This window comes from Lampetra fluviatilis, chromosome 56, assembly GCF_964198595.1.
Source record: "Lampetra fluviatilis chromosome 56, kcLamFluv1.1, whole genome shotgun sequence".
In the NCBI taxonomy this organism is placed as follows: domain Eukaryota; kingdom Metazoa; phylum Chordata; class Hyperoartia; order Petromyzontiformes; family Petromyzontidae; genus Lampetra; species Lampetra fluviatilis.
Genome location: NC_136330.1, coordinates 2,055,198 through 2,082,947, shown reverse-complemented (window position 1 = coordinate 2,082,947; position 27,750 = coordinate 2,055,198). Strand labels below are relative to the sequence as shown.

At 51.9% G+C, this 27,750-nt stretch overlaps 1 protein-coding gene across 3 annotated transcripts; it reads left to right on the top strand.

The window, feature by feature from the left end:
- The first annotated feature begins 1 nt into the window (after position 1).
- On the top strand, positions 2-27,589 carry LOC144950060 (hephaestin-like). 3 transcript variants are annotated; one of them, XM_078880050.1, is made up of 19 exons: positions 4-749; positions 9,492-9,736; positions 11,352-11,564; positions 12,344-12,523; positions 13,999-14,256; positions 14,419-14,587; positions 15,366-15,505; positions 16,311-16,451; positions 17,060-17,271; positions 17,810-17,960; positions 18,666-18,878; positions 20,085-20,298; positions 20,904-21,043; positions 21,889-22,017; positions 22,697-22,803; positions 23,216-23,438; positions 24,184-24,323; positions 24,834-24,996; positions 26,086-27,589. In XM_078880050.1, exons 1-19 carry the CDS (start codon positions 592-594, stop codon positions 26,169-26,171), a joined length of 3,282 nt encoding a protein of 1,093 aa, XP_078736176.1. In that variant the 5' UTR covers positions 4-591; the 3' UTR covers positions 26,172-27,589. The 3 variants fall into 3 exon arrangements, with proteins under 3 accessions (XP_078736177.1, XP_078736176.1, XP_078736178.1); XM_078880051.1 differs by lacking the exon at positions 26,086-27,589 and having other exon boundaries at positions 2-749; positions 23,227-23,438; positions 24,834-24,976; XM_078880052.1 differs by lacking the exon at positions 9,492-9,736 and having other exon boundaries at positions 683-749.
- The last annotated feature ends 161 nt before the right edge of the window (positions 27,590-27,750 follow it).

Sequence of the window (27,750 nt, the reverse complement as noted above, 5' to 3'; positions counted from 1 at the left end):
TCGCTGGAGGAGTGGGGGAGGAGTGGGGGAGGAGGAGGGCAGAACACCGGCTGACCCAGGGCATCGCAATCAAGCGGGGGCGAGGTTTACTACCTTCCGCTGGGGTTACCTCACCATCACCCTCCTCCCAATCGTCACCACCACCACCATCACCCTCCTCCCAATCATCACCACCACCACCATCACCCTCCTCCCAATCGTCACCACAACGTCCATCACCACCACCAACGCTCCCCCCCAATAATCACCACCACCCTTCCCCTATCATCATCACCACCACCACCAACCCTCCCCCCCAATCATCACCACCACCCTTCCACCATCACCACCACCCTTCCCCCATCATCACCACCACCCTTCCATCATCACCACCACCCTTCCACCATCACCACCACCCTCACCCCAATCATCACCACCACCCTTCCCCTATCATCATCACCACCACCACCAACCCTCCCCCAATCATCATCACCACCACCACAGGCGTAGTAACAAGAAGACAACAGTAGAAGCGGGATCAAGCGCAGCACAGTCCTAAGCAGTCGCAGGAGCAGCACGAAGAGGAGCAGCAGCACGAGGAGGAGGGTCGCGATGCCGCTGTGCGCGCGGGCCGCTGTGGTGGTGGCGGCTCTGGCCGCGCTGCTGGTGGGACGAGTTCGCGCCCGGGACCGGGAGTTCCACGTCGCCGTGCGGGAGGTAGACTGGGATTACGCGCCCGGCGGTGGCAGCGGCGTTTCGCCGGAGCAAGGGTAAGCCGGGCTCCAATTCATTCGGCAATTAATGTGTGCATGTGTCTTTATGAATTACTCATCCTTTTTATTTGTAAAGTCGGTTATTTATCATTCGTGAACGCAATCATGTGCAGTCAATTAACATTCAACCATGAACACGTTCAAACATTTATAAACCATAATATAGGGTTTTTTTGGGGGTTCGATCGCGTAAATATAAATGCGTCGTTAAATCCGCCACCACCCGCGACAGCCAATTAGTTGGGGTCGTCACGTCAACAGAACGTGCCAATTCGTTACTCGTACAGCACGCCGGTTGTGTGTTGGAGTGCAAATCCACAACATTTACAATCTGAGTAAATGTTGTGTTGGAGTGCAAATCCACAACATTTACAATCTGAGTACCCCTATCATCCCCCGCCGCCCCACCCTGCCAGCCTTTCATTCACATAAATGGAATGTGCCATCTATTCATATTTTTTGGGGGATCTGCAATCCATTGATTCGTATTGAAGAGATGCGCCACAGGTCCATTCACTTAACTGCCCTGCCTCCCACAATCTCGCTTCAGCACTCAAGGGCATCCGGTTCGTGTACTTCTTTAGAAAAGTGTGACGCACATAGAAATGCAAAAATATAAAAAACGTTGCTCATGTTCATGCAAATCTTCTCGTGCGGTGATTGACGTGAGTCGAGAGGGCGGATTTAATTCACCTCGTGCAGCGTGATACACACTGGCACGATTGTGCATTCATGCCCTGAGCATTGCATTTCATTCGCCGTGTATTCTGGCAACTCTCTTTCACGTGACATTTAGCCCGCACTGGTTGTTGTTGTGGAGGTGGAATTTGCCTGGCGGGAATTAGTTTCGTGGGTTTTTTTTATTTTATTTTGAAACCAAAGACTTGAATAAATGGGCGTAACGTGGTTGGCATGGGGACCTTGAATCTCATCTTGAGAGTTCGTAAAATAGACGTCTTGGCGGCACACCGGTGCATCATAACAAACCGGTCCTCCATAAAAAAAACAATCTGACGATATTCTTAGGGTTTTTCGGTAAAGTCACGTAGGTAAAAAAGTAAAATTAATAAAAGTAAAATAAATAAAAAATCACGACGTTTCGGAGGCAACACAAGCTTCCGTCTTCAGTCTGACGATGTCGCCGTTGCCCATGAGAGAGCTGCCGACTCCTCCATCGGAAGTTGCACTTCGATTCAGCAGCTGCGTTCCCGTTCGAACGCGTGGTGGCAACACGACGAGTCGCCCATCTCTTGATCCTGCCGTCCGCCAAGAAATTATCGTGGAAGAAATTAATCGAGGAACCGCCCGACCCAGGCCCCAGGGCACGAGGAGTCAAATCTCGCTGCCTTTGGAACACGGAGCCAAGCCGATCGTCGTCAGGGCTGGGTGCTGCTAGACGGCAACAGGCTGTGAAGCTTCTTCGTAATCGGCCGCTGAACACATTTCTGCGGAGGGAGCTGGTAGGAACGTTGGGTTGCTCGGTCAATGGCCAGGGTCAACGGCGGCGTGGTGTATTCCGCAAATATGCCCGACTGTGAGGGCGGAGCACAAGCCGGCGTGAGTAGGTTAAACGTTGAGTTTTATAAGGGCACTACGGGGTGACCAGCTGCTCCCCACCCTCTCCACACCCAGCCCCTCCCTGCACGACGGACGGACACAATAATCCCCTGTGGGCTGGTGTATCAGTATAAACGTTCTTCTTCCAACCACTTCGATATCACGAGAATCGATCTTGACCGCACCACCCTGCAAGATTTTCTGACTGGGGGTTGCGAATCTAGGGGAAAATAAAATAAGAATAGGTTTTATTTTCCGTATTTTGATAATGGTCAAAAGGTCCCACGATATAGCTATTCACCCGAGCTACACCTTTTCTGATTTCTACATTCACTTTGTAATCTGCACCTTTTTGGCGTTATTTGGTCTGACGCTGTTGAGACGAGGCCCTATCGAAAGCTGTCTCTGGTGTAGGCCAATCAGTTTCAAACTATGCACGTGCGGCTAATGCAGATGTGATGCCTTGCAAAAGGTTTCTATTTGGTGTTTAAACATCCTACCACCTCCTGTTTTATTGCCAGAAAGGGTAGACACCCATTCTTATAAATGATGAGTTGTATTTTTTTAATTATTATACCACGTGGGAGGTGGAAACCCTAGCACGTGAAGAGGATTTGGCGGGCGTTCGATCCCCATACAGATGGAAACGGATGGCGATTAGTCCACAGGGCATGGCACCTCAACGCCCACAGGATGAGGGGAGTTTCACGGCACCTGTGCGGTGATCCACCAACCCAGGCTGCTACCACCACCACCTCCACCACCACCTCCACCACCACCTCCACCACCACGACCAGTGCTCGATTGGAGGCAGCCGCGTGCGTAGCCGCCACCGCCCGCCACCAAAAGTGAGGCGATTAAAGAACGCGTTCTTGAAATCAACGAGTGATGATTCATATAAATATTGATAATTACATTTCATACAGCGTCGTTCGTACGATTCCATCTCAAAACGCCTTACAATAATTGCACGGTGACGTCGTAGATGACATCATTGCATCGCTGGGGATGAGGGGTTGGTTTGACTGAACAATAATTATATGCCCAATGGTTAAACAGGAGCGCTTTGTGTGTGTTTTTTGCGTTTAAACAATGGGATTATTGTATCTATTGTGCGAATCGGTAATTTATTTATGTAAATTTTGGTAAATTTCCCCGAACTTTTTGTCTCGCCCCGAATGTGTCGTCACGGGAACAAAGTGTGATCTGTGTTAGAGAACGGTCCACGGAAGCTGATATCACAGAGCCACGTGCTGAGATCTGCTCCACACAGTAGAGGGATTGCCCCTTTTCCCCACCACCACGGGGAGCAACACACAAACTCCAAATATACAGCAGCAGCAGGCGTCAGGATCGAACCTTGACCTCCTGTATACCAGGCGAGGTAGTTAACATCTCCTAGCCACCGTGATGATAATGATGAGAGGCACGCCAAATCCAAATATACAACAGGCGTCAGGGTCAGGATCGAACCCGCGACCTCCTGTATACCAGGCGAGGTAGTTAATATCTCCTAGCCACCGCGGCGCCCCCTACGTTACTTCCACACCGTGTACAGGGGAACCTACCGGGAATGTGGCGGATCAAGGAAAGTGACACGGGTCACCGGATCCTACTATCCTGCGGAGTATACGTCTGAACTTCTTTCGCACAGTACATAGCCAGCCGTGCTGATCGGAGGTGCGGTGGAAGAACCACAAGCTAGACACCAAAAATAAGTTTTCAAGTATTTAGTTGTCAAATTAGAATGAATCTGCTCCGCTTATCCGCGAGTAAAAGTTTCAGATAATAGGCATAGGGCGGCGGATAACGGGATTTTTTTGTTTTCCCTCGCACGCGCGGGTTTTCCCCAGGTGATCTCCTTGTTTCCCTCCCGCGTGTGAATAAACGTTCATCGCGTTGGCCGAAGACGCCTCGATGTAGAGGGGGCACAACGGAGAGCTTGTGAACAATGGTTGACAATCACCGGCTGTGTGTTTTTGTTCCTCGGCGATGGCGAGATGGAATTTGCATGAGCGGCAATGCTTGAGTAACACTAAGCCACGACGCTGGATAAAGAGTGGGGGGGGGGGGGGGAGAGCGACAACCGTGGAGGGAAATGTGTTGGGCCCCTATTGTTGCTCTGGAGCTATTGAATGGAACATAATGATGATGATGCAAATTAGGCCATTGCATACTGCACATAGTTGATTTAATTTCACCTGGCGCATGAACCCCCCCGAGAACAGAATTGAGTCTCGTTCGCAAGCGTGACCTGGGTCGCCAGAAAAAAAACGTAGGAAGCGGAAAACGGCGTAAAATAAAACAAATAGACATCTGAGCAAAAAAAACGTGCATCACAAACGTGAAAGAATGTTAGTTAATTCATAACTCCCGGCTGACACGTCAGCTGGGGCAGATTAATTTGTTTGTTATACTGATCAAAGTACAATTACAAAGATACAGAAACAATAAACAGATATAAGGTGACTGTTATAATACGGGATACTTAAAAAAATAGTAACAATTCTGAGAATTTTCAACAATTTGCAAAAATACCAGAGCCTCCGGGCTCTGCAGACCACCTGGAGAAGATTCCAGGCACGTGTTGACAATGATGGCGAACAAGTGGAAGAGACTCTTTGACTCTTTGAAGCTATTAACATTACATTTGTTACCATGTTACAGTGTAGTATTATCCGTTCTTTTTCCATTAAAAACGATAGTCCCATATGAGTGTTAAAACATTTTAAAGCATCCTGGAAATGTGTAAAGGGACGAGGATGTACGCAGTGCCGGATGAAGTTAGTGCGGGGCCTGTAGCACGATGTTATAAAGGGGCCCTAAATAAAAAAGAAAAACACGTAAATATTCAAACACAAATTTTTAACTTGCACAGTAAAGTAATTGTATTTTTTCATTTGCTATACCGCCAGATAATACGACGAATCGCTAACTTAAAGCACCCAGTCGTTCACAAAAGTCGAAGGCGGTATAGTACTCTAGTAATAGAGCAAGTGCAGAATCACTGAACCGGAATTGATAGCTTGAAAGCATTTGGCGCGGGGCCCTTGAAAGTGCAGGGCCCGTTATGTCGCTGCTTGTGCTACTGGGATAATCGGGCACTGGGTGTACGTCATAACACGAGGGCAATGGACGAGCTGAGGGTCAAGAATAACGACAAAGCAGGAGCGGGGAATGCAACGAGTCTCGGAGCACGTCCACCATGGAGATGGAGCGCGATGAGATTGACTCGTGTGTAGGTGCGTGGTTAATGATTCCACCATGGGCATGCGAGAGATGGAGAACGGCTTGAAGGGCAGCATCCGACAGCGGATTGATTGTGAACTGACTTAAATGTGCGTTGAACTTCTTTCGCACCGTACGTAGCTAACCGCGCTAAGCGGAGGTGCGGTGGAAGGACGGCAAACTAAACGCACACGGCAGTTCTGCAACAACAAAAAAACGAGTCGAAAAGCGCATAGCTCCAGTGACTTCCCAATATCGGAAGGAAGAGCGTTCCAGACGGCCGCAGAAACGCACCTTAAAGCGCCGCGCGATGCGGTGAGTGTCTTGTGTTCGATGGTTAGCCGAAAGATGACGATTAATGTTAATGGCTGTGGCTAATGTCTCAACGTGTTTTTTCATGTTTGTGGTCACCAGATCCTTAAATCCTCTGTGGGTTTCTCTCTGGTAGCCATGATGTCACGAATAACAGCACGTGGCCATGATCGGGATGCGGGGGACTTTGTCAGATCTTGGAAGCAAAGCAGCCTGGTCAGAATGGGGGCACTTCTTGGGATTGCCAGGCGATGCGAGCTTGGGGTGTTCGGTAGTTATGAGATGACAGTACGGCACAGGATTTGTAAATTATGCATTCCTAATGGTGGTGGAAATTCCACATACCTACGCTGGGGGCCTGACTCTTGTCACGACTCAAATGGTGACCATTCGCTGAGTGCGGGAACGTGACTGTACAGCACATCTAAGTCAAGATGGCCACCAGGTGGCAGAGCATCACCACGTGGTGGTAGTTTGACACACGAGGGCGATACAGGATGTCCATTTAATTATGATAATCATCATGTTATTACACTAGGAAACTCATGCTCTTCTCACGATCATCCTGTAATCGGGGCACCAAAATCAACCAGATTTTTTTATGCAATGATAAAATAACAAGAGCATATGTTTTGCAATAGTTTTTTTTACCATTCTAAAGTATGTAAATAATATTCATTTGAATGAATGACATGCTTCAAGAAGCACGCCTTGAAAAGTTATAGTAGTTGTAAATGAGCCGGCGAGGTCGGGGATACATGCATACATGCCAAAGTTCCTGGGTTCGAATCCTGGTTCCGTCCGCCTGTGATCAAAGTGAGTCCTCGAGTGTAGCGAACAGCGTTTGTCATCTCGGCCCAGTCATCGCTGATTGCACACACACAGCCACAAACTACATCCCGTCATTTAAAAAAATTAGGTTTTCGCAAAAGTTTGTTCAATTCCAGCTCTGGTAATTATTAATTAACCATCCTCCTAGTAGACCTTCTAGGCACAGTGCGTATGCCCCCTACCGAATGAAATATATAACGGCAACTTGATGGATCACATTTTTACGTCCTATGAGCGACGTCTCTTCCACAGTTTGCTGACAAACAGCCGTGGGGGGGGGGGGGGGAGCAGACTGGTCGCCAAGATTTCCCGATGGATTCCTCCTCTCCGAGGCACCATGCCGACACTACAGTCCGAGTAGCTTGGGGTTGGTTGGGTGTTGTGTACACGGCAAGTCCTCGTTCACCGCCGTAGTAGCGTTGCTGAACACGCGTTGAGCGAAAACACAATCTCCTCCACAAACAATGTCACGATAAAGTTTAGTCAGGCACGAGGCACGCGCACGGGAAGACGGTGGGACAAATAACCGAGGGCACGCCACTGCCTCACTGTTTCACTCAGTGCGCTGTGTCGTACCGCTCGGCCGTGCAGCTCGGCAAATTCGTTTGTCGTTGAGTGCTCAGGAACCGCGTCACAACGGGGGAGTGTGCCGCGTCTATCGCTGAAACTCGTGCACGGTGTGAACGCCACGCGTAAAGCTAGGACCTGCCCTACAAGCGAGCAAAGTGAAGGCAACGCATTCGCAAACGGGTGCATGGACACACGCACCGAGTCTTGGGCGTACCGCATTTTTAGTAACTTTATACGCGACCAGGGCACATTCTCTGGCAAATTATGAATTGTAACCGAGAGCTTTAATTCACGCATTTTTGATGATCCAGACACACGAGCATAGGTTGTGTAATGGGAATTAAAATTTCAAATAAAGTATTCGCCCTCTGGCCAGAGGCAGATTTTTCATAAATTTTTCACGGTGTGTCACGCACGACTTTGTAATATGAAAAGTACCACTCTGCGAGCCGCTGCAAGAGCGTGGGTGTCTTTTAATTATACGATGCAGAGGCTGCGGTTATGGGTCGATAGGATAGGCATTGCATTATGAAAGATGGAATTGTGTAAGTTCATTCAGGAGACCTGAGGCGCGTGAGAATTATGAAAGTCCTCCAGCCTTGGTTACGCTTTAAACCCGTGATGCTGAACACCTTTTTAACACGCGGTAGGCTTTCACGACCAATATCATCCGTAAGAGGTTTTTCTTTTGGTTAGATCGCGTAAATATATAAATGTGTCGTTGAACCCGCTACCACCCGCCACAGCCAACTAGTAAGGGTTGTCACGTAAACAGAACGTGGCCAATTCGTCACTAGTACAGCACTAACCGGCGTGTTGGAGAGCCAAGCCAACAACATTTACAATTCGAGTACGACGTTTCGCCAGTAATTACAACTAGCTTCATCAGGCGACGCGATCTAACCCAACCCCCCCCCCCCCCCCCCCCCCTATATTATGGATGATATTGGTCGCGAAATCCTGCCACGTGTTAAACCGTTCACCCATACTTCTCTCGAGCCTTCTTTGTCGCACTCAACAACGAGGCATGCAGTTCGCCCCGCAGGATGTGCGATCACACTTCAGCCCAGGCGGTACTTGCCTCGTGATTAGTTGGCTCTGCACGAGCCGCCGAAACCTGTCATTGCAAGCAAGAAACCGTTTCCTACCCGCGCACCGCGTTTGTTTTATTTCCATCGAAGATACAGCCGTCGTACGTCCAGCCAGGCTGCCGTAGCGAGCACCTATTAAGGCCAGTGGTGCATGCGGCCAGCCAGCACCACGTCCATTCGTGTAGGCCACGATCACCCACACTGCTCCATGAAGGGTTCCTCCAATTTTCCCTCCGAAGCAAGACTATGTTGGGCAGTCCTCGGGCTACGAACCTAATTCGTTCCTGAGAACCGTTCGTAAGTCGAACGGTTTTGTATGTCGGAACACAACAATGCACTCCGTTTAAATGCCCACACGGTCAGTGTTGTGACATGTGTTTCGGTTCAACGAAAATGGAAGCATTGTTAAACTCACAATGAAGATGAAATAGTATACACTTACATGTAATACTGTAAAAAAAGATACAGTATAGTAAATGAAACATAAAATAAAGTAACAAATTTGAAAATATATATTTTATTTTCACTTACCTGGAGCCCTGATGCTGGATTGTAGTCGGAAGTTGGCAATGAGTCGCCACAATTACACACAGACACATGGGGCACACTAAGACACACACACACCCCAACGATTCCCCATGTAGCCTGAGCAGGCTGTTGGGGCAAGTGCTCTGAATGAGCAGCGCCTATGAAGGCCAGCACGGCACACGAAATTCAAGAAACCTATTATAAAATAGATAAGTGGGCGGTCACGGTGGCAGTGATGTTAGCTCCCTCGCCTGGTATACAGGAGGTCGTGGGTTTGATCCTGACCTCCTGTATATATGGAGTTTGCGTGTTTCTCTCCCTGTGTCGCATGGATTTTTTCCAGTTCCTCCGGTCTTTCCCTCCATATTTAGGATCAACATCACAAGTGTATAGTGTTTGGCTGCGATAAATTTCCACATTGTGATACGTCACTTTGTTGAGCAATCATTTGTGGCCAGATCGCTTCTGTGGGCCTTACCTGGTAAAAGTAGCACGCAGTTTTAGTCATAACTTCAAACTGTGTTGCTTTCATTTGCATTTCACCGCCCCAAAAGTATCCTAAACTTGCCACGATAACTCTCCATCTCTCTCTCTCTCTCTCGTTTGGCCACATCCCCCGCAGGCACGCTCACATGTACCTGTCCCAGGGCCCGGCGCGGATCGGCAGCATTTACCGCAAGGCGGTGTTCCGCGAGTACACAGACTCCTCCTTCTCGCTCGAGTCTCCCCGGCCGGCCTGGCTGGGCCTCCTGGGGCCCGTGCTCCGGGCCGAGGTGGGCGATGTGCTGCGCGTGAACCTGCGCAACCTGGCGAGCCGCCCCTACGGCCTGCACCCCCACGGCGTCTTCTACGACAAGCGCTCTGAAGGCACGGCACTCTTCATGCGGGAGGGGGGGGGGTGCCTTTCTATTGTGGTGGTGGCCAGGGTGTCCACTCTCAACTGACAATAGGATCATTCGGAGAGAGAAATGTATTAATTACTTAGAAAATCAGCCCGGCTCTTGAAAAAATTACGTCTTACACTATCGAAAGTGCACACGTTTTTACCATGCATGGTCAAAGATAAATACAACTATAAACTAAAGATATTTTTATTTTGCCAGGTACGGCCAACCGAGCTGTTAACTTCTTCTTTAAAAGCAACCTTTGTGTCACAAACGATAGCCCGGCGAAGTGGCTTATCAAGGCAGCCAAATACTCGACACGCGTGTCTCTAGTCAAGGGCGGTGGGTTTTGTTGGGGAGGCCATTCGATCATGGGGGTCCATTTTACATCACACCGCTAGGGCACGGTGTCTCACCGCGTCATTGACGTGCGGCTCTAAACAGGCAGTCCCCGGGTTATAGAAGGGTTAGGTTCCCGAGAACGATCCGGAACCCGAATTTTCCGTACGTCGGAAACTGAACAATTTCCCCCCAAAATCAACAATAAAATCCCCATAGCTGGAAATCGCTGTGCCTCCCCTAGCCGATTTCTCGTTTGTTTTCTCCAAGTACCATATCGCGCTGTATATACGCTCTGAACTTCGTATAATTATTTCATTTCAACGAATATCTACCATAACACTACCCACAATTAAACTAATGGAACATATACTGTATCCAGTTGTTTATGAATACCACGAAATTTTTTACATGAGTTGTTAATAGAAAGCAGTCACTTCCGAATGTTTGTTTACCGTGCATTAGGTTAGGCCTAGGCTTCTCTGATCGCTGTTGGCTGAGACCATGAGCAATTGAAGTGTAATTGTGTTAAATAAAGTACATACAGTAAATAACTCATGAAATAAACTTAAAATGAAGAAAACAAGCAATAGACACATGGAGAAAATATAGTTCTAAGCATAGAGAAAAAAAATTACGTAACGCTACAAAAGGAAAAACGTTATGTAACACTACAAAATATTCCATTTACTGAATTTGAATTCTATTGAAGCTCGGGCTTGGTGAAGGTGGTGTTTTGGTGGAGCGAGGAGTAAGGCCCCGGGCCGCCTTACGCGGTATTCATCTGCAACCTCGCCGCGCTGCAGTACTTGCGCTTGCGTAACTAACGTGAAAATGTCTACATGTTGACGTTTTTTTACATAATTTACGGGAGCATTTCTGCAAGGTCGGATTTCCACAAGTCGGGTCTTCCGCAACCCGGGGACTTGCTATATTTCCCTCGCACCGGAACCCGTGCCAGCCGCGCTCTGCTACCAGTTGACAGGGTTGCCACTCGTCCTGGTTTTTAGAGCATTGTTGATTTCTTAAGATGGTTGTCGTTGGGGAAAATCTTCCCAGAACATTACACACCGCACATTACAAGTCCCTGTCTTTGTCATCAACTCTTCTGCTTCTTCTTCTCCTCCTCCTCCTTCCTCCCCTCCTGGCTGATGGCTTGTGTCTGCGTGTACGGTGTGGCGTGGCGTGCCTTGTGTGGCCGTGCGGTGCGGTTGCTGGGGGTGGGGGGGTCTGCCCGTGCCGGCGGTCGTGTGTCGCAGGAGCGAGGTACCCGGACGGAACGTCGGGCGACGACAAGCTGGACGACGCAGTTCCCCCCGGCGGGAGGCACACCTACGTGTGGGATGTGCGCGAGGAGTTTGGGCCCACGGCCGACGACCCGGCGTGCCTCACGTGGGCCTACCACTCCCACGTGGATGCCTCGCGCGACATCGCCTCCGGCCTTGTCGGCGCTCTGCTCACGTGCAAGAGAGGTAAATGCCCCCCCCCCCCCCCGGCCCACAATGCAGACAACCGGGGGGAGTTCACGATCGCGCCCGTGGTCAGAGCACCCCGGCTGGCACCCGAGTTTGGCGCGCGCCAGTTTCCCTTCCGCGTTGGGAGCCAGAGCGCTGGTAAATGAGAACATGGGTCCTGAGATTTAGTGAGGCTTTCCTGAAAGAAAAGAAAAGAACCGCCATTTTAATGTAATTTGGGATTCTGTCGGCAGCAATTGGTTCTCTTTTAAAATAATGTAACGTATGATCTGTTTACCTAGTAACGCTTGCAGTATTCCGCTATTTCCTTGTAAAGAGAGTGAAGGATCCGCAGCCCCGAGCAGGAACCACGGACAAACGTGAAGGCAGCCAAGCGGTGAGCCTGTGCCAACGATTGCCAAAGCTCTGCGCTCCTCCATGTATTAAGGCGTTATCGGGTAATAATTGAGTGCTTACATTTGGGAGGATACCCATGTGTACGAGGGGGAAGCACTCTATCCCATACAGACGGAACAGGTGGGGTCCACATTTTTTGCTGTACTGCCTTCTGGCTGGCAAACCAGAGTATGGGCACCTCCTCGATGCCCACGGGATGGAAGTTTCGCAACGTGTGTGTGGCGATCGACCAACCCTCGCTACCCCCACCGCCACCACCACCTTCACCACCGTCTCCGCCTCCCACCACCTCCCACCACCAGAGTTAACGCTCCCAACCTGAGTTGGCGAGCGTTTACAACTCTAATCCTTTACGTTTGGTTGGCGTGCGCGCGGTGCAGGCATCCTTGACCCCGTGACCTCCAAGCGGCGAGATGTGGACCAGGAGTTTGTGGTCATGTTTGCCATCGTGAACGAGAACCTCAGCTGGTACCTCGGGAAGAACATCCAGAGGTTCTGTGGGAGCCCTGACAGTGTGGATACAGAGGACGAGGGCTTCGTGGAGAGCAACCAGATGCACGGTACATCAGAAGCCACCGTAATCGTCACAGCTTCACCAAGCCAAATCGGCGGTCGGCTGCCCTGGGATATCCACGTTGTTGTCGTTGTTTCTAACAAAACCCCACGAAGTTTTAGCCCGCTTTCAGCGAGTAAGTGGGCTAGTGTAGGTTTGTGCGGTTGTTGGTGTAAGCGGCTCTACGTTTGCGTTTTTGGGATGTTGCCGCGCGCCGTTCAGCACGGAGTCCGGCTGAACTCTGTTCCCAAAAGAAGCTCCCGGTGGCACGTGGAGCGAAACGTCGGACATTGACCTTGCTATTTCCACGATGGCTAAATTTATCTCGTGCGCAGCTTGCCGTGGTGTTTTATACGGGGTTTAAAAAATATTACAAAAAATAATATCCATAATGATGTCGTTATATAAAAACATTTTAGTTCAATAGCTGCAGTGTGTGACAAAAAAAAATCTTTTCGTAATTCAAAACGGTTTTGTGGCCAAAGAATATCAATCACTTGTCAGGTATTTTGTTCACGCTCTTTGTAAAATTAATGATCGAGTCGCCTCCGGCAGGGGGGGGGGGGGTGTCTGTCTCTCCCGTTCAACCTCCGTCGCTCGAGCACGGCTGCTAACGCTGTGAATTTATTTGCACATTTCACAATCGTGTTAGCCGAGCACGGCGCCCGGAGGCCAAGCGGCCAGCAACAGACGGCACAGTTGAGGGTAAAGTGGATAACAAAAAAGGTGGTTTTCGTCGTAATGAATAGCTTTGGACGAGGGACAGTGGGAGGTAATTCCAGAGATGAGCAGTGCGAGGCAAAAACCGGGTGGAAAAGTGCAGTGACCTGCAGTGTCGTGGGTGGGCAGGGTTGGTGGGGTGGAGTGTGGTGGGGTGTGTGTTGTTGTGACCTGCAGTGTGGTGGTTGAACGCAGTGTGGATGCCATGAAGTTGTCGGCCTGGTAGAGCGGTCTACCAGGCCGACCCGTGGAGTGAAGCTCATGGCAACGGTAGCCATGGCAACTAGCGATGGCAGAGCGACAAGGAGGTGACGGACTGCCCGTGGGCGAGACGCGGCATGGCGGGGGGAGCGCATTTTGCCGCTCGTTGCAGAGCGTCGCGATTGTAGCGCGGTGCGCGGCCGCCCTCATTTTAACAGCGTGGGTGAGTTGCCGTAGAAACCCCACGCTAAAGGTGCCGCCCGTGTGTGCCGGTATCCGCGGCCCCAAAATTGCCGACGCGCATTAATAAACCAACACTAAATAATTGTGAGCATCCTTTGTGGAGAATGAACAACGCGACCGCGGGAGGCGGCGTGGATATCTCCCTCGAGCATCCGTCCCTCCCACGTACGAACCAAAACAGAATGGCCCCGTGCCAAGCCGACATCCGGGAGGGCCTTCATCCAGCCGTGGATCGATTCGTGGAGCCCGCCCGGCCGATGCTGATGGCCGTCGCGCTGTTTGCCCGTCCTCCCCCCCCCCCCCCCCCGCCTTCCGCAGCCATCAACGGCCTCGTGTTCGGACACCTGCCGGGCCTGGAGATGTGCGTGGGCGAGCGCGTGGCGTGGCACCTGCTGGCCATCGGCGGGGAAAAGGACCTGCACACGGCGAGGTTCCACGGCCAGACGCTCGCGCTGACCGGCGGCGTGCGCGTCGACACCGTGGGCCTCTTTGCCGCCTCCTTCGCGTCCGGGGATGCCGTGCCGACGGAGGTCGGCAAGTGGCTGCTGACGTGCGGCGTCAATCACCACGTGCACGGTGAAAACCGCCGCTCGCGCCGCTGCCCCCGTCCCTGTGGCGCGCGACCGAATGTGTCCGGCCGCCGTTTTGCGCAGCGCGAGCGGAGTAGTGGTGGTGCGTGGAACCCCGCGGACGACGCCGACAGCGGCAGCAGCGTGGTCGCTTGTGCGTGCCTTGCAGCCGGGATGCAGGCGCTGTACACCGTGAGGGACTGCGGGCGGGCCGCGCCCGCACCGGCCGCGGGCGGCGAGACGCGCCGGTACTTCGTCGCGGCGGAGGAGAGCGTGTGGGACTACGGCCCCAGTGGCGTCGACGCCTTCACCGGGAAACGCCTCGATGACCCCGAAACGTGAGCGCGACGGCGGCCTCGTCGCGGACGCAGCGAACGCGCGGCTCCGGAGCGCTGGCGCCCAACTCGCTCGCTCGCGCTCAAGCGCGGGAGCTGTGGCGTTCGCGCTCAACCCGGAGCTCTCGCGACGATTTCCGTCGTTGTCTCGGCAACGTTGCCAATGGCTGCGACGCCCTCGCGAGTGTGAGGCCTCCACCATGAGGATCTCCGAATAAGAGTCTTCCTTGCTTAATTATCTCAATGTACACGCGCGTGCGTGTGCTTGGTCTCAATGTGTACGTAGCCTGGCACAGGCGCCGTGGTGACGTCACCGCCACTTCGTGGCGAATGGCGGTTGTTGTTGAGTTTGGGTCTGTCCTGTCACCTGCCGGCGAGCCTTTGACAATTTACGTGGCCTAAAAGTGCGCACCTAGCCTGGCACAAGCACTTTGTGGTGATGTCACCATGACTTCGCGGGTAACGACGTTCGATGTTGTGGTACGTGTGCGTGCAAAACCCTTGTATAGCCTTAACAGACTGTGGGGGCAAGTGCTGTTAGCAAGTGGCACCTACGAAGGCCGACACGGCACACGAGTAGGTGGCCAACACCACGCCCGGCCGTCTTTGTCCCCCCCTTTGGCGATGTTTACTACACACCGCACCAGGTACTGCATTTGAGGTCGAGTCGACGACAGGGAGGCCCAAGACCTGTTCAGATAATCGTCACCGGTGACGGGTTCGTAGCACAGCGGCACTAACCGCTACACGTGTGTGTGCGCGTATGTGTGCGTGAGTGCAGCGAGTCTGCCACGTTCTTTGAGCGGGGGCCGACGCGGCTGGGCGGCAGGTACAAGAAGGCGCGCTTCGTGGGCTACACGGACGCCAGCTTCGCGCAGAAAACTGTGCGGCACGCCGGGGAGCAGCACCTGGGCCTCATGGGTGAGACTCCGGGACCTCGGCGGGGGCCACAAGGGGGTGGAACGACGCGGGCGAAGGTGGCAACCCTGGCTACCTGGAGACCCGTGTGTGTGTGTGTATGGGGAGCGGTAGTGTCGCGGTTAGCGTTACACTGCGCTACGAACTCGGCGACCCGGCTTCGATTCCCGCTCGCGGCCAACACTGTTGACGGTTATCAGAACCGGTCCTGGGCCTCCCCTACTTCGACTCGGCCTCAAATGAGCACCTGGTGCGGTGTGTAGTAAACATCGCCACTGGGGAGACAAAGGTGGTCGGGCGTGGTGCTGGCCGCCCACCCCCTCGTGTACCGTTCCGACCTTGATAGGTGCTCGCTAACAGCACTTGCCCGTACAGTCTGTTAAGGCTACACGGGGGATTTTTGTCTTTGTATGGGGGTAGTGGTTGTGGTGTAAGTACGTATTGTGAACTTCCTTCGCATCGTACCTAGCCAGCCGTGCTAATTGGAGGTGTGATGAGCGGTGGTGCGGTGGTCCGCATGACTCGGCGACGCGACTTCGATTCACGCTCGTGACCAATAATATCAGGTAGTGAATATTTTAACTGGTCCTGGGCCCTCCCCTAGGTTGACTTGGCATAAAAAATATATTTAGATGCTGCACTGCGTGAACATCGTCGCTGGGGAGACAAAGGCAGCCGGGCATAGTTGCTTACACTCACCCCCTGGTGTGCCGTGCCAGCCTTCAATGGTGCTCGCTAACAGCACTTGCCCCAACAGCCAGTTGAAAGCTACACGGCGGAATCGTCGTTTTTGCGCGTGCACCCACAGGTCCCGTACTGCGAGCCCAGGTGGGCGACACGGTGGTGGTGACGTTTGTGAACCGGGCGACACGGCCCTACAGCATCCAGCCGCACGGCCTGCTCGTCACCAAGGACAACGAGGGCATCGCCTACACGGACGGCCGCTCCGGTGAGGCCTCCTCCTCCACTCCTTCCTTCATCCTCCTCCTTCCTCCTCACCACAGCTGCTTCCACCACATCTCCACCCCAGGAGGGGAGGCGCTCCCTCGGCCTGCCGCAACATTTACAATGCGGTAAAATCTAACCGGGGGAAGCTGCTATTTTGGGGTGTCCCCGAGACTCGACAATAAAAATCAGCATTCCGAGACGTCTTGTTAGGTCACGACCAAGAAAGAGGGAACAACCACCACAGGATGAATTGGCGCCACTGACGTTGCCTACAGCGCGCTGTAATCTGACAGCCGTCACGCTGACGAGACCGAACAAACCTGTCCGTATGTCCAGTTGGCTGTTCGGACCGAGGGTCGTAAGTTCAACCGCCGCGCAATAGATGGCGGTGCTGGCATCTACATCTGCAGGAGATGAAGAACAAGTGGCATCTAAATCTGCAGGAGATGATACAACTTTTAAAGCCATTCCCCGTGTTTAGTGTACACGCTGTACAACGTGTTTGTAATCGACAGGAGTAAAGTTGGACTTGCGATCAAATCAACTAATTAACATATCTCTGGAACCTAACCCTGTGTGTGTATGTATATATATATATTATTATTTTAGAGGCGCAGCGCCGGGCGTCGCACGTCCCCCCGGGCGGCAACTTCACGTACACGTGGGCGGTGCCGCGGAGCGCCGGTCCCGCGGCCTCCGACCCCGACTGCCTCGCCTGGATGTACTTCTCGGCCGTCGACTCCATCCGCGACACCAATGCGGGGCTGCTCGGGCCGCTGCTCGTGTGCCGCCCCGAGGCGCTGGAGCCCTCGGGAAAGCAGGTAAAGGCGAGAGCGGCCCTTGCTCGTTGAATCTTGACTTAAAGCTTTGCGTGACTGCAGGAACTCATATTCTTTTGGTACGTAGATGGTTCAAATAAAATAACATCTACGTGACTTTACCGAAAAACCAAAAGATTATCATGAACCCCTGCTGGTTGTTCGGGTGCCGCCTCCGCTGGCAGTCTGAAGGGTCTTCGCCACTCGAGCGAGCTCCAGAAAGCGCGCTCCGAGAAGGTTTTTGGGACCTATTGTTTCGCGCCTGCCAGACCCTCTCGGATGTGGTGGGGGAGTAACCGCACTTTGCGCCCGCCACACAAGACCCGGACAGTCGAATTTGCTGTGTGGGGTATGCCCATTGGTGTCCTGCTGGGTGGACAGAGGCTTGCGAGGATTTGAGAAATACTCGCCCCATTGTTTCAACTGCCAAGCAAGAGGCCTGCCGAATTCGGCAAAATGTAAATAAATGAAGCGCACGGTAACCTTGCATCCGATCGCGACCCTGGATGGCGACGTCGCTGCGATTATTTCCCCTCTGCAGAAAGCGTTCGACGAGGAGTTTTTCCTCCTATACACCGTGTTCGACGAGAACGAAAGCTGGTACCTGGACGATAACATCAAGCGCTTCGCTGGGAACGCCAGCGCCGTGGAGAAGGAGGACGCCGGCTTCCAAGAGTCCAACAAGATGCACGGTAGCTGGGGTGACCCCCCCCCTGCTCCTGACCCCCTTCCCCCCCCCCCCTACTCCTGACCCCCAACCCACTCCTGACCCCCTTCCCCCCCCTACTCCTGACCCCCCAGTGCATCAGAGACGTCTCCTCTTCACGCTCCCTCTTCCCAACTCGCCCAGTGCCCGTGGTGTGGCTCGGCTCGCGTCCCCGAGGCCCCTCGCGATTCGCCACCCTCCTCCTCCTCGTTGCCATCGTCGGCACGATTTAAAACGCGAATTCAATTAATAACAAAACTGATCGTAGCGCCCCTAGTGGCTGCAAGGGTCACGCGAGCCAATGATGTTCAACGGTCTCCCCCCACGTGCCACATGTCCTTTGTCAAAGACGTTGGTGATGATTGCCTCCTCAAGAACTTTCCATCGAGCATTCCCAGTTGCGTCCACTTGTTCAATGCTTCAGTACAGCACTTGATGCAGTCTTAGTAATGTTACTTTTGTACCTCCTATCTCTAATACGTTGAAAATGATAACGTTTCAGCATCTCGATGAAAGATTGATGTAAATATTGTTGTGGCTGCTTGTGGCTGCTTTTTCTGCTGCCGCTACTGCTGCTAAAACTTTTACTGCTGTGGCTGTGGCGGCTGCTGCTGCTACTCCTGCTGCTCCTGTTAACTTTGCTGCTGCTACTGCCGTGGCTGCTGCCGTACTGTGCCGTCTCCGCGTGAAGCGATCAACGGCTTCATGTACGGGAACCAGCCGGGTCTGTCGGCGTGCCAGGGCGGCCGCGTGTCCTGGAGCTTCCTGGGCGTGGGCAACGAAGTGGACATGCACGGCGCCTTTGTGCTGGGCAACACGCTGCTGGCGGGCGGGCGGCGCATCGGATCGCTCGGCCTCTTCCCGCACGTCGCCCGCACGGCGAGCATGGTGGCACGCGTCGCCGGTCAGAGCCGCACGCATCGCGCGTGCTTTCGCAAACGTCCCGAAGATGGGGGTCGCGCAGATGGCGCTTCTCTGCGCGCGCCTTCAAATGTCGTCACGGATTCCGAACGCGTCCCACGATTGGCCCCGTCGCAACCCGCAAATGTTTCCCCAACGCATTCAACCAAATGTCCCAAACGCATCCCACCAAATGTCCCCCACTTGCTTATTACTTTCAATATGTTATTGGCAGAGGGCAACACCAGTTTTTTCGTACAAGAATCAATAAAATACTATTGCATACAACAAATATAAACGTTTAACACGTGCAAAAATATTTCCCCAGGCTGTGGTAATACATTTTTTTCCAATAACATGCAGGATGAAAGGAACTCGGGATGGGGATTTGTATCTAATGCGGCGATTTTGTCTCTCCGCAAGCCTACGGCAGAGATATTTTTATGTCTTTAAGACCGCGGCGTGATCGTTTGACCCGACTCCCAAGCAAACAAAATAAATAAGCCGACAATGCACCTCCTTCCCATATTTGTCTCTCCACATACATTATTTAAAATCATTTCCACACCACCCATTGGCTGCACGGTGGTGGCGAAATGTTATATCTCTCGCCTGGGATGCAGGAGGTCGTGGGTTAGACCCCAACCCCGTCGCCTGTAATATTTGGAGTTTGCATGTCTCTGTTTCTTCCCATTGTCGTGTGGATTTTTCTATGGGTCCTCCGTTTTTTCCCTCCGTAATTTAGAATCTACATGCTGTTAAAGGGTATTTGGCTGCGATACATTTACACGTGATAAACCACTTGGCTAAGCCATCATTTATGGGCCAGGTCGCTTCTGAAAGTGCTCTATAGCTCAGTGGGGCCTCCTTACCTGGTAAAAAAAAAAAATTAGTTCAGTTGAGTTTGAGCAGCAGCACTGGTTTCACCATAGGCACACTCTGGGCCAGTTTCCATTTCTGCCTTAGGGGTGGGTAACAAGTCCTGATCTGGCCCGTTGACTGTTCGAGTCAAGCACGTGGAGCGACATGTCGGAACCGTGCCCAACGATGCCGCGGTACAACCTGAGAACACACCCGAGGGCTGTGTACAGCAGCACGACCGCCACATCCGACGCAGCCCTTGCCGCTTATTCCCATCGCCATCCACCACAGCCAGTGAAGGGAATTGTCGTTGTTGCGTGTGGTTTTATTTGTTTGTGGGAGCGTGCAGGCAAGTTCGAGGTGGGATGCCAGACCGCCGATCACTACCTGGCCGGCATGAAGCAGTTTTACTCGGTGTTCCGATGCTCGCGGCCAGGCACCGCACACCCTGGCGGCGCGCAGCGCCAGCGCGTTTACTACCTGGCAGCCCGCGAGGTCGACTGGGACTACTTTCCAGACGACACCTGGGAGAAGGAGCGACACGGGGACAACCCCGAGGCCAGGTGAGGCCTTCGCTGTCGAGCGAGGTGGGCGGGCACTTCCAGGCAGCCGTGTTTCGTCGGTGGATTATTTATTCGCGGCGAATTTCTGAACGGGTTTAGACTTCTTCGGTGTTTTGCCCTGTGAAATGATTGTTGCCGCGTCGCCCGATTTTGTTAAGTGGTGAGCGCGGCGGATTTTAGTCGATGCGCTTCAGTGTTCTTGTATGCGTCGATTTGAAAATCTCCGGGCCACGTATTTTAAGTCGTTGATGCTTGGCGAAAGTGTGTCAACACAGTTTTAAATTTATTTAAATTTTCTTTAACCTACGTGACTTTACCGAAAAAACCATAGAGTATGAATCTTTGCAGTCATGAAAACTTCAAATCTAGAACGTTTAGAGTCTTTAGCTGTTATAAATGTCCACGCGATAAGCCACTTCGTTGAGCAATCATTTGTTATAGCCAGGTCGGTTCTGAAAAATAGCTATATAGCCTTACCTGGTAAGTTTAGTTTTGTTAGTTTATATATATATACAAAACTATTTCTATATATAAATCATAATAGATATTGATCCCTGCTGACTTGTGTCCATGGCACCCGCATCTCTCCGCGGCGTTGCTCACAGCGACGCCGCCAAGTTCACTGCGCGCGGGGACGAGCGGATCGGCTCCGTGTACAAGAAGGCCGTGTACCTGGAGTACGAGGACGCCACCTTCACCAAGCTCCGCGCGAGACGCCCCGACGAGGAGCACCTCGGCATCCTCGGTGCCCCCCCCCACCCCCAACTCCGCACCGCGTCGCGCACAGCACCAGTGGCAATTTTTATTTTTTTACACTGCCCGATTGTTTTTTTGTTTAAACTGCCAGATACGGCCTACAGAGCTCGATTTAGCACGGTTGGCCACGTACGGCGTGAAAGAAGTTCAACGTACATATGTACGTATGAAGTTGAGCTATCATTTTTAATCAAAATATACTGCAGTACTTACTCCATATTAATTGATTTAGAATTAATTTATTCCGTCAAGGGATGATGATGATGATGATGGGCGGCAGTGCAGTGGTAACATTTGTAACTCGCAGCAAGAAGGGGCCTGGATACGATTTCCTGACTCCGGGCCACATTTTCTACGCGGAGTTTATATTCTCTCCCGGCTGCGTCTGCGTGGGTTTCCTCCGGCCCTACCCGGTGAAATAAAAAGTTAATATCTTCTTGGTTCTTTCGGTAAAGTCACGTAGAATGGAAATAATAAAAATAAAACATAATAAAATAATTCTCACGACGTTTCAGCCACAACGCAAGCAGCCGTCCTCAGGTGGAGAGCAGGTCCTTGAGACTCTGTCTACTTGACAGACCTGCTCTCCACCTGAGGACGGCTGCTTGCGTTGTGGCCGAAACGTCGTGAGAATTATTTTATTATGTTTTATTTTTATTATTTTATTACTTCCCTTCTACGTGACTTTACCGAAAGAACCAAGAAGATGAATCCCTGCAGTCACGAAAGCTTTAAATCGAAAAAAAAAGTGAATAGTTTAGGCGATGGAGCAACAAAGTGTCCCTGCGCTGACATTGACACTGCTGCCCCGGTGCCGTGCCCCGTCCACCGCAGGGCCCGTCCTGCGGGCCGAGGTCGGGGACGAGCTGATCGTGGTTTTCCGGAACGGGGCGAGTCGCCCGTACAGCGTGCACGCCCACGGGGTGGACGCGGCGGGCAACGACACAACCGCCACCGATCCCGGTGAGTGTGGACCGCGAGAGGTGGGGGGGTGGGGGGGTTCACCAGTTATCTTGGAGCTAGTTGGAAGACCTTAACACCTTCCCACCCTCCCACTTGAGAACCCAGAATATTGGTACAGTAAAACCTTGGATTGCGAGCATAATTCGTTCCGGAAACGTGCTTGTCATCCAAAGCACTCGTATATCAAAGCACTCGTATATCAGTTGTGATCACGTGACGCTCGGCAGACAACACGTGTACACATACTACTCGTATTGCAAGAAGACCTCGCTCGTTTATCAAATTAATATTTATAAAAAAAATTGCTCTTATTGAAAAACACTCGCAGACCAAGTTACTCGCAATCCAAGGTTTTACTGTATTTTGTTGATATTTTTCGATTAATAATGTTGGGCCCTAATTCGGTACACAGGCTTTCACGCGCTACACGGGGGGACTCTCATCATACACGGCACGCGCACGGTTCAAGAGACGCACGCGCTACGCGGGACACGCACACAACACGAGGCATACGCGAAGCATAAGAAACACGTGGGGCACATCGATTGCCACGTGGTTGTGCTGGGAGGCGCCACACGCTGCAGGACAAGACGCAGGCGGCAGCACAGCAGGGGAGTAAGGAGACGAGAGCGCTGCGCGGGCCGTTTTGTCAAGGTCACGTGTTGGGCCCTCCCCGCAGGAAAGACCCACACCTACCGCTGGGAGGTCACGGAGGCCTCTGGGCCTGGACCGAGTGACCCCAACTGTGTCACGTGGACCTACTACTCCAGAGTGGACCCCGTGAAGGTGAGCGCCGGGGGGAATCCTGCTGATTCGCACACGCCCGGGGCTCTGGTGCCCGCGGTGGCAGACGCGGGGGTGGCATCTGTGGCCCGTGGCTTAACCTCGTGCGGTCCCCAGCCACACACGTGGTCCCCGCACGTTCCCAGCGGGGTTCCGCTTAGCGGCGAGGGGGACACCCTCCATCGCAGACGTCGAGCGCCGTCGTTGCGGGGAGGGCGACTAGTCGAGGTGGGCCACGCGATCTCTCTGAGCAAACGACGAGGAGCGATGCAGCACCTCGCCATCCCGCGCGCGTGCCCGTGATGGTGCCCGTGATGGTGCCCGTGATGGTGCCCGTGATGGTGCCCGTGATGGTGCCCGTGATGGTGCCCGTGATGGTGCCCGTGATGGTGCATGTGCTTCGCGTCTCTGCCAGGATCTCTACAGCGGGCTGTTCGGGCCGCTCGTGGTCTGCGAGACGGGCGTGCTGGGCACGGAGGGCCGCAGGGCGGACGTCGACCGCGAGTTCGCGCTCCTCTTCCTCATCTTCGACGAGAACCTCTCGTGGTACCTGCAGGACAACGTGCGCGCGTTCTGCGTTCACCCCGAGCGGGTCGACGCCTCCGACGAGGGCTTCAAGGAGAGCAACCGCATGCACGGTGGGGGGACGCACGGGGGAGCAGCGTAGAGCGCCATCGGGCAACGCTCCGCACGGATGGGTCCAAGAATCTGATGCCTTGTAGCGCTTTTTTTTGCTCCTTGCAACTTTTAAACGAAGTATTGAGGCTTTGTTGTGTCATGTCGGCACTCGTTCAACAAAAGTGTCTCTGTGCTTAGGTGATGAGACGTGGCGTTGCCTATATTCTTATCAAGGTACATCTTGTTATCGTTACACTTTTCACGAGTGCTGCTTGTTGCTGGCTCCTTGGCGCTTCGGAAACTCGGCGACTGAGTAAAGAAAACAAAATTGTTTTGAAAATGTCTCATTTCTATGGCAGGGAGAGCAGTCTCTCCATATGCCAAGAGCAGCTGACTTCCCACAGAGTGGTACCGAATTTTATCGACCTCTCTGAATCACGACGATGGGTTGGGTTGACGACTGTTGACCCCCGAGCCGTTACTGAATACCTCCGATTAGCCGATTAGCACGGTTGGCTACGTACCGTGCAAACGAAGTTCAACATACATGTATGCACGTTGAACTTCTTTCGCACTGTACACCTTTAACTTTTTTCGCACTGTACATGCATGCATGCATGTTGAAATTATTTCGCACCGTACGTAGCCAACCGCACTAATCGCAAGGTTGCGGGGATAAGGATGGCATTGGGATGATTAGAATCACACCGTTACGCATGAGCGGGAGCCAGCGAACTCCACTAAACACACCGATGCCTTTGGCAGCGATCAACGGGTGGCTGTACGGAAACGCGCGCGGCCTCCGCATGTACCGAGGGGAGAAGGTGGCCTGGTACCTCCTGGGCATGGGCAACGAGGTGGACATCCACACGGTGCACTTCCACGGGGAGACCTTCCTCTACAAGGTGAGAGACGACGCCGGGCGTCTTCACGGGGATGGGGGGGTGGGTTGCACGTGGGGACGCGTCGGTCGCAGCATCTTCATCTGCGTCATCATCCTAACAGCTGGGTTGGTTTGCGCAGCTGAGATAATGATTCGTAATAGATTTTTTTGGGGGTTGGGCCACGTAATAGCATCATAATCATCATCATCATAATAATCTGGCCGGATATGCATCGTAAGAGCGTCCGCCACCAACCGACACGCCACTGATTTATAAATAGTTTTGTAAATAGTTGCTTTATAAATAGTTTTATAAATAATTGCGGCTCGCCGGTTAAGTTGAGGCAACTTTTTCCAACCAAATTTTAGCGACCTGTACCGACGAAGAGATTACAGTCGCTAATGCGTCAATGCGTCCATGCTTTCAACCTCTTAGTTGGGGTAAGTGCTAATATGCGAAACAATAAGTGAATGAAAACGGGAGCGGAGAGGCAGTGACCTGTGTTTGTGTGTGTGGGCTGCCGTCACCCAGAAGCGCCATGATCACCGGGGCGATGTTCACGAACTCTTCCCCGGCACCTCCGACTCCGTGGAGATGAGGCCCCGAAATCCAGGCACGTGGCTTCTGCATTGTCACCTGACGGAGCACATCTACGCTGGCATGGAGACCACCTACCACATCCTCGAGGGCAAAGGTGAGACCGATGACACGCTCCATCACAGACACAGGTCCAGATGGATGTGTGTGCTCCATAATGACACTCGTCAACAACGCATGTGTATGCTTTTCGTTGTTGCAATGAACAGGGCACCATAGCTTAGATGGAGTGCTCTTGCCAATAACATCGGGTAACCGTGGCAGTATTTGTTGAACCAGTCCGACTCTGTTGATAAGACCCATGAGGTCAAAACCGATCCAGATTTTGCTGCTGGATAATATTGGTACTGGAAAACCAATGAAGTCAATGGACTCATTCTATTTATTTAAAATATGGGGAGATACTTTTGTTTATCCACTATAGGAACGGTGGGTGAGATCGACTGCGTCCTTAACCGAATGTGTAAACCCGTAACAGATACTTTCATTCTTGATTTGAAGATTTCGTGACTGCAGGAATCCATACTCTTTGGTTTTTTTCGGTAAAGTCACGTAGGTAGAACAATAATAGATCACGACGTTTCGATCGCAACACAAGCAATCATCATCAGGTGGGACAATCACAGCAAGAAAAAATTAACGCCTACTGAAAGAACCAAATGCTTTCATGTTTGAACGATCAATTTCCACCACAACAAAGCATATACCAACCACCACAAACATTTGCTATCTGTAGCAAGTATTCATTTTGCCAGCAACCCTTGCGTGTGTGGTCAATAGTATAGGCTCTCCAAATACAACACACATTGTCTGCATGTGTCCTCATTTGGGGATTTGAAGACCCAGGACACAGTTTCTCAGGCTCTGCGTTGTTTGTGAAAGGGGACATTTAATTGAAATCGCCCGAGATGCGCCCGGATCTTCTTCGTATCTTCCCAACGGTCTGGGTGGTCCCAAAACTCTAAGCTAATCTAACATCAATAAGCAAAACAAATAAAGAACAAATGGATGCATGTTGTCGTATATAAATGAAATACCAAAGTTTGGGAGATGCCCCCCCCCTCTGTCTCGCATACATTCGGTCGTAAATAAAGCCCTGTGTATGTACCGTGGGCTAGCTTGCCCCGGTGTGTGTGCGCGTAATCGATGTCGCAGCTAAAGCCTGCGTCTCTCTTCTCTTCAACAGCCGGAGGGGCGCTGCGTCCTGTGACCGCAGTCGGCATGACCATCCTAGCTCTGCTGCTGGCCCTGGCGGTGGTGGCTGACGTTTAGGCTGCCGCCCTTTTTTCGACCGCTCGACGCGCTGAATTTGTGAATAGCGAAGCGCGAACACTGCTGCGTCATCTTCTTGGTTCTTTCGGTAAAGTCACGTAGAAGGGAAAAAATAAAATAATAAAAATAAAACCTAATAAAATAATTCTCACGACGTTTCGGCCACAACGCAAGCAGCCGGTCCTCAGGTGAAGCAACAGGTCTGTCGGGAAGACAGCGTCTGAATGAAACACCCCAGGCTTGGAGCGTATATCGTGAGAATTATTTTATTATGTTTAATTTTTATTATTTGATTATTTCCCTTCTACGTGAATTTACCGAAAGAACCAAGAAGATGAATCCCTGCAGTCACGAAAGCTTTAAATCGAAACTGCTGCGTCGGTTTCCACGCGATGTGTGTCCAGGGTTTGTTGGCCGCGTGTTGACGGCACGAGGTTAACGGGGACCGGCAGCGGCCAGCAAACGCGATGTCATCGAGAGAGGGGAGAGAGAGAGTGAGCCGCTCGGTTCAGTTTCCTGAAGAAGCTCATTTTTTATTGGGGCGAAACGTTGGACATCGTGCTAAAAGAAACACGCGGTACAACTGTAAAATACATCGGATAATGAAGCACAACGACTTTATTATATTTGACTTGTTACACACGCTAAGAGTGGAATATCATGGATTGCGGTTTTAATGAAATATTTTTTAAATAAATATCTGGGCGTTTAGTCATTTCTACCTGGTTTTTACACTTCCCGTGTGTTTTAATCTTACCACGTAAATTATATCCACTGATCTGTCCCTATGCTCTTGACGTAACGAACCCAGCATGGCAAAGGCACGGATCTCCAATTTAGCCAAACGCTTCTTCGTTGGTCAATGCTGTTAGCGAGCACCCGTCATGGCCAGGCTGACACACGGAACAGGTGTGTTATGGGCCAACTCCACACTTGTGTGCGTTCGTCTTTGCAGTGCTGAAGTTTACTCGCCGCATCGGGTACTCGTTTTATGGCTGAGTCAACCTAGGGGATACCAAGGACGGGTTCGCACACGACTCGGGGAGCAGTGCTGTCACTCTGCTGTGCCTCCTGGCCTTGATTGAGAAGCTGATGTGGTCATGTGACTGAAGTGGGAGAGGGGATGGCCGCCAGGCGTGGCGCTGTGCACGTCAGCCTTATTAGGTGCTCGCTAAGAGCTCTCGCAGCCTTAATGTCGTTGGCGAGATGTGAACTACCTCGCCTGGTATGCAGGAGGTTGTGGGTTCGATCCCGGCCCTAGCGCCCTGTATATTTGGAGTTTGCGTGTTTTTCCCGCGGTCGTGTGGATTTTCCTTCGGGTCCTCCGGTTTTTCCCCTCCACATTTCGAATCAACATCGTGCGTTTAGAGTATTTGACTGCTGTACATTTGCACCTGATGAGCCACTTCGTTTTGAGCTGTCATTTGTGACAGCCATGTCGCTTCTAAAAAAGAGCTGAATAGCTCAGTGGGCCTTACCTGGTAAAATAAAAAAAAAACAGTTTAGTTTATATTTTACCTAGCGTGCTAAAAACGTGTGCACTTTCGACAGTGTAAAACATGTTTTAGTTGAGTTTTTC

Bases quoted from the DNA above. Each gene is read 5' to 3' on its own strand.
- LOC144950060 (XM_078880050.1), top strand. From the start codon at position 592: ATGCCGCTGTGCGCGCGGGCCGCTGTGGTGGTGGCGGCTCTGGCCGCG. The intron at 22,018-22,696 runs GTGAGTGTGGAC...CCCTCCCCGCAG, and splicing joins CACAACCGCCACCGATCCCG to GAAAGACCCACACCTACCGC. The intron at 24,324-24,833 runs GTGAGAGACGAC...GCCGTCACCCAG, and splicing joins GGGAGACCTTCCTCTACAAG to AAGCGCCATGATCACCGGGG.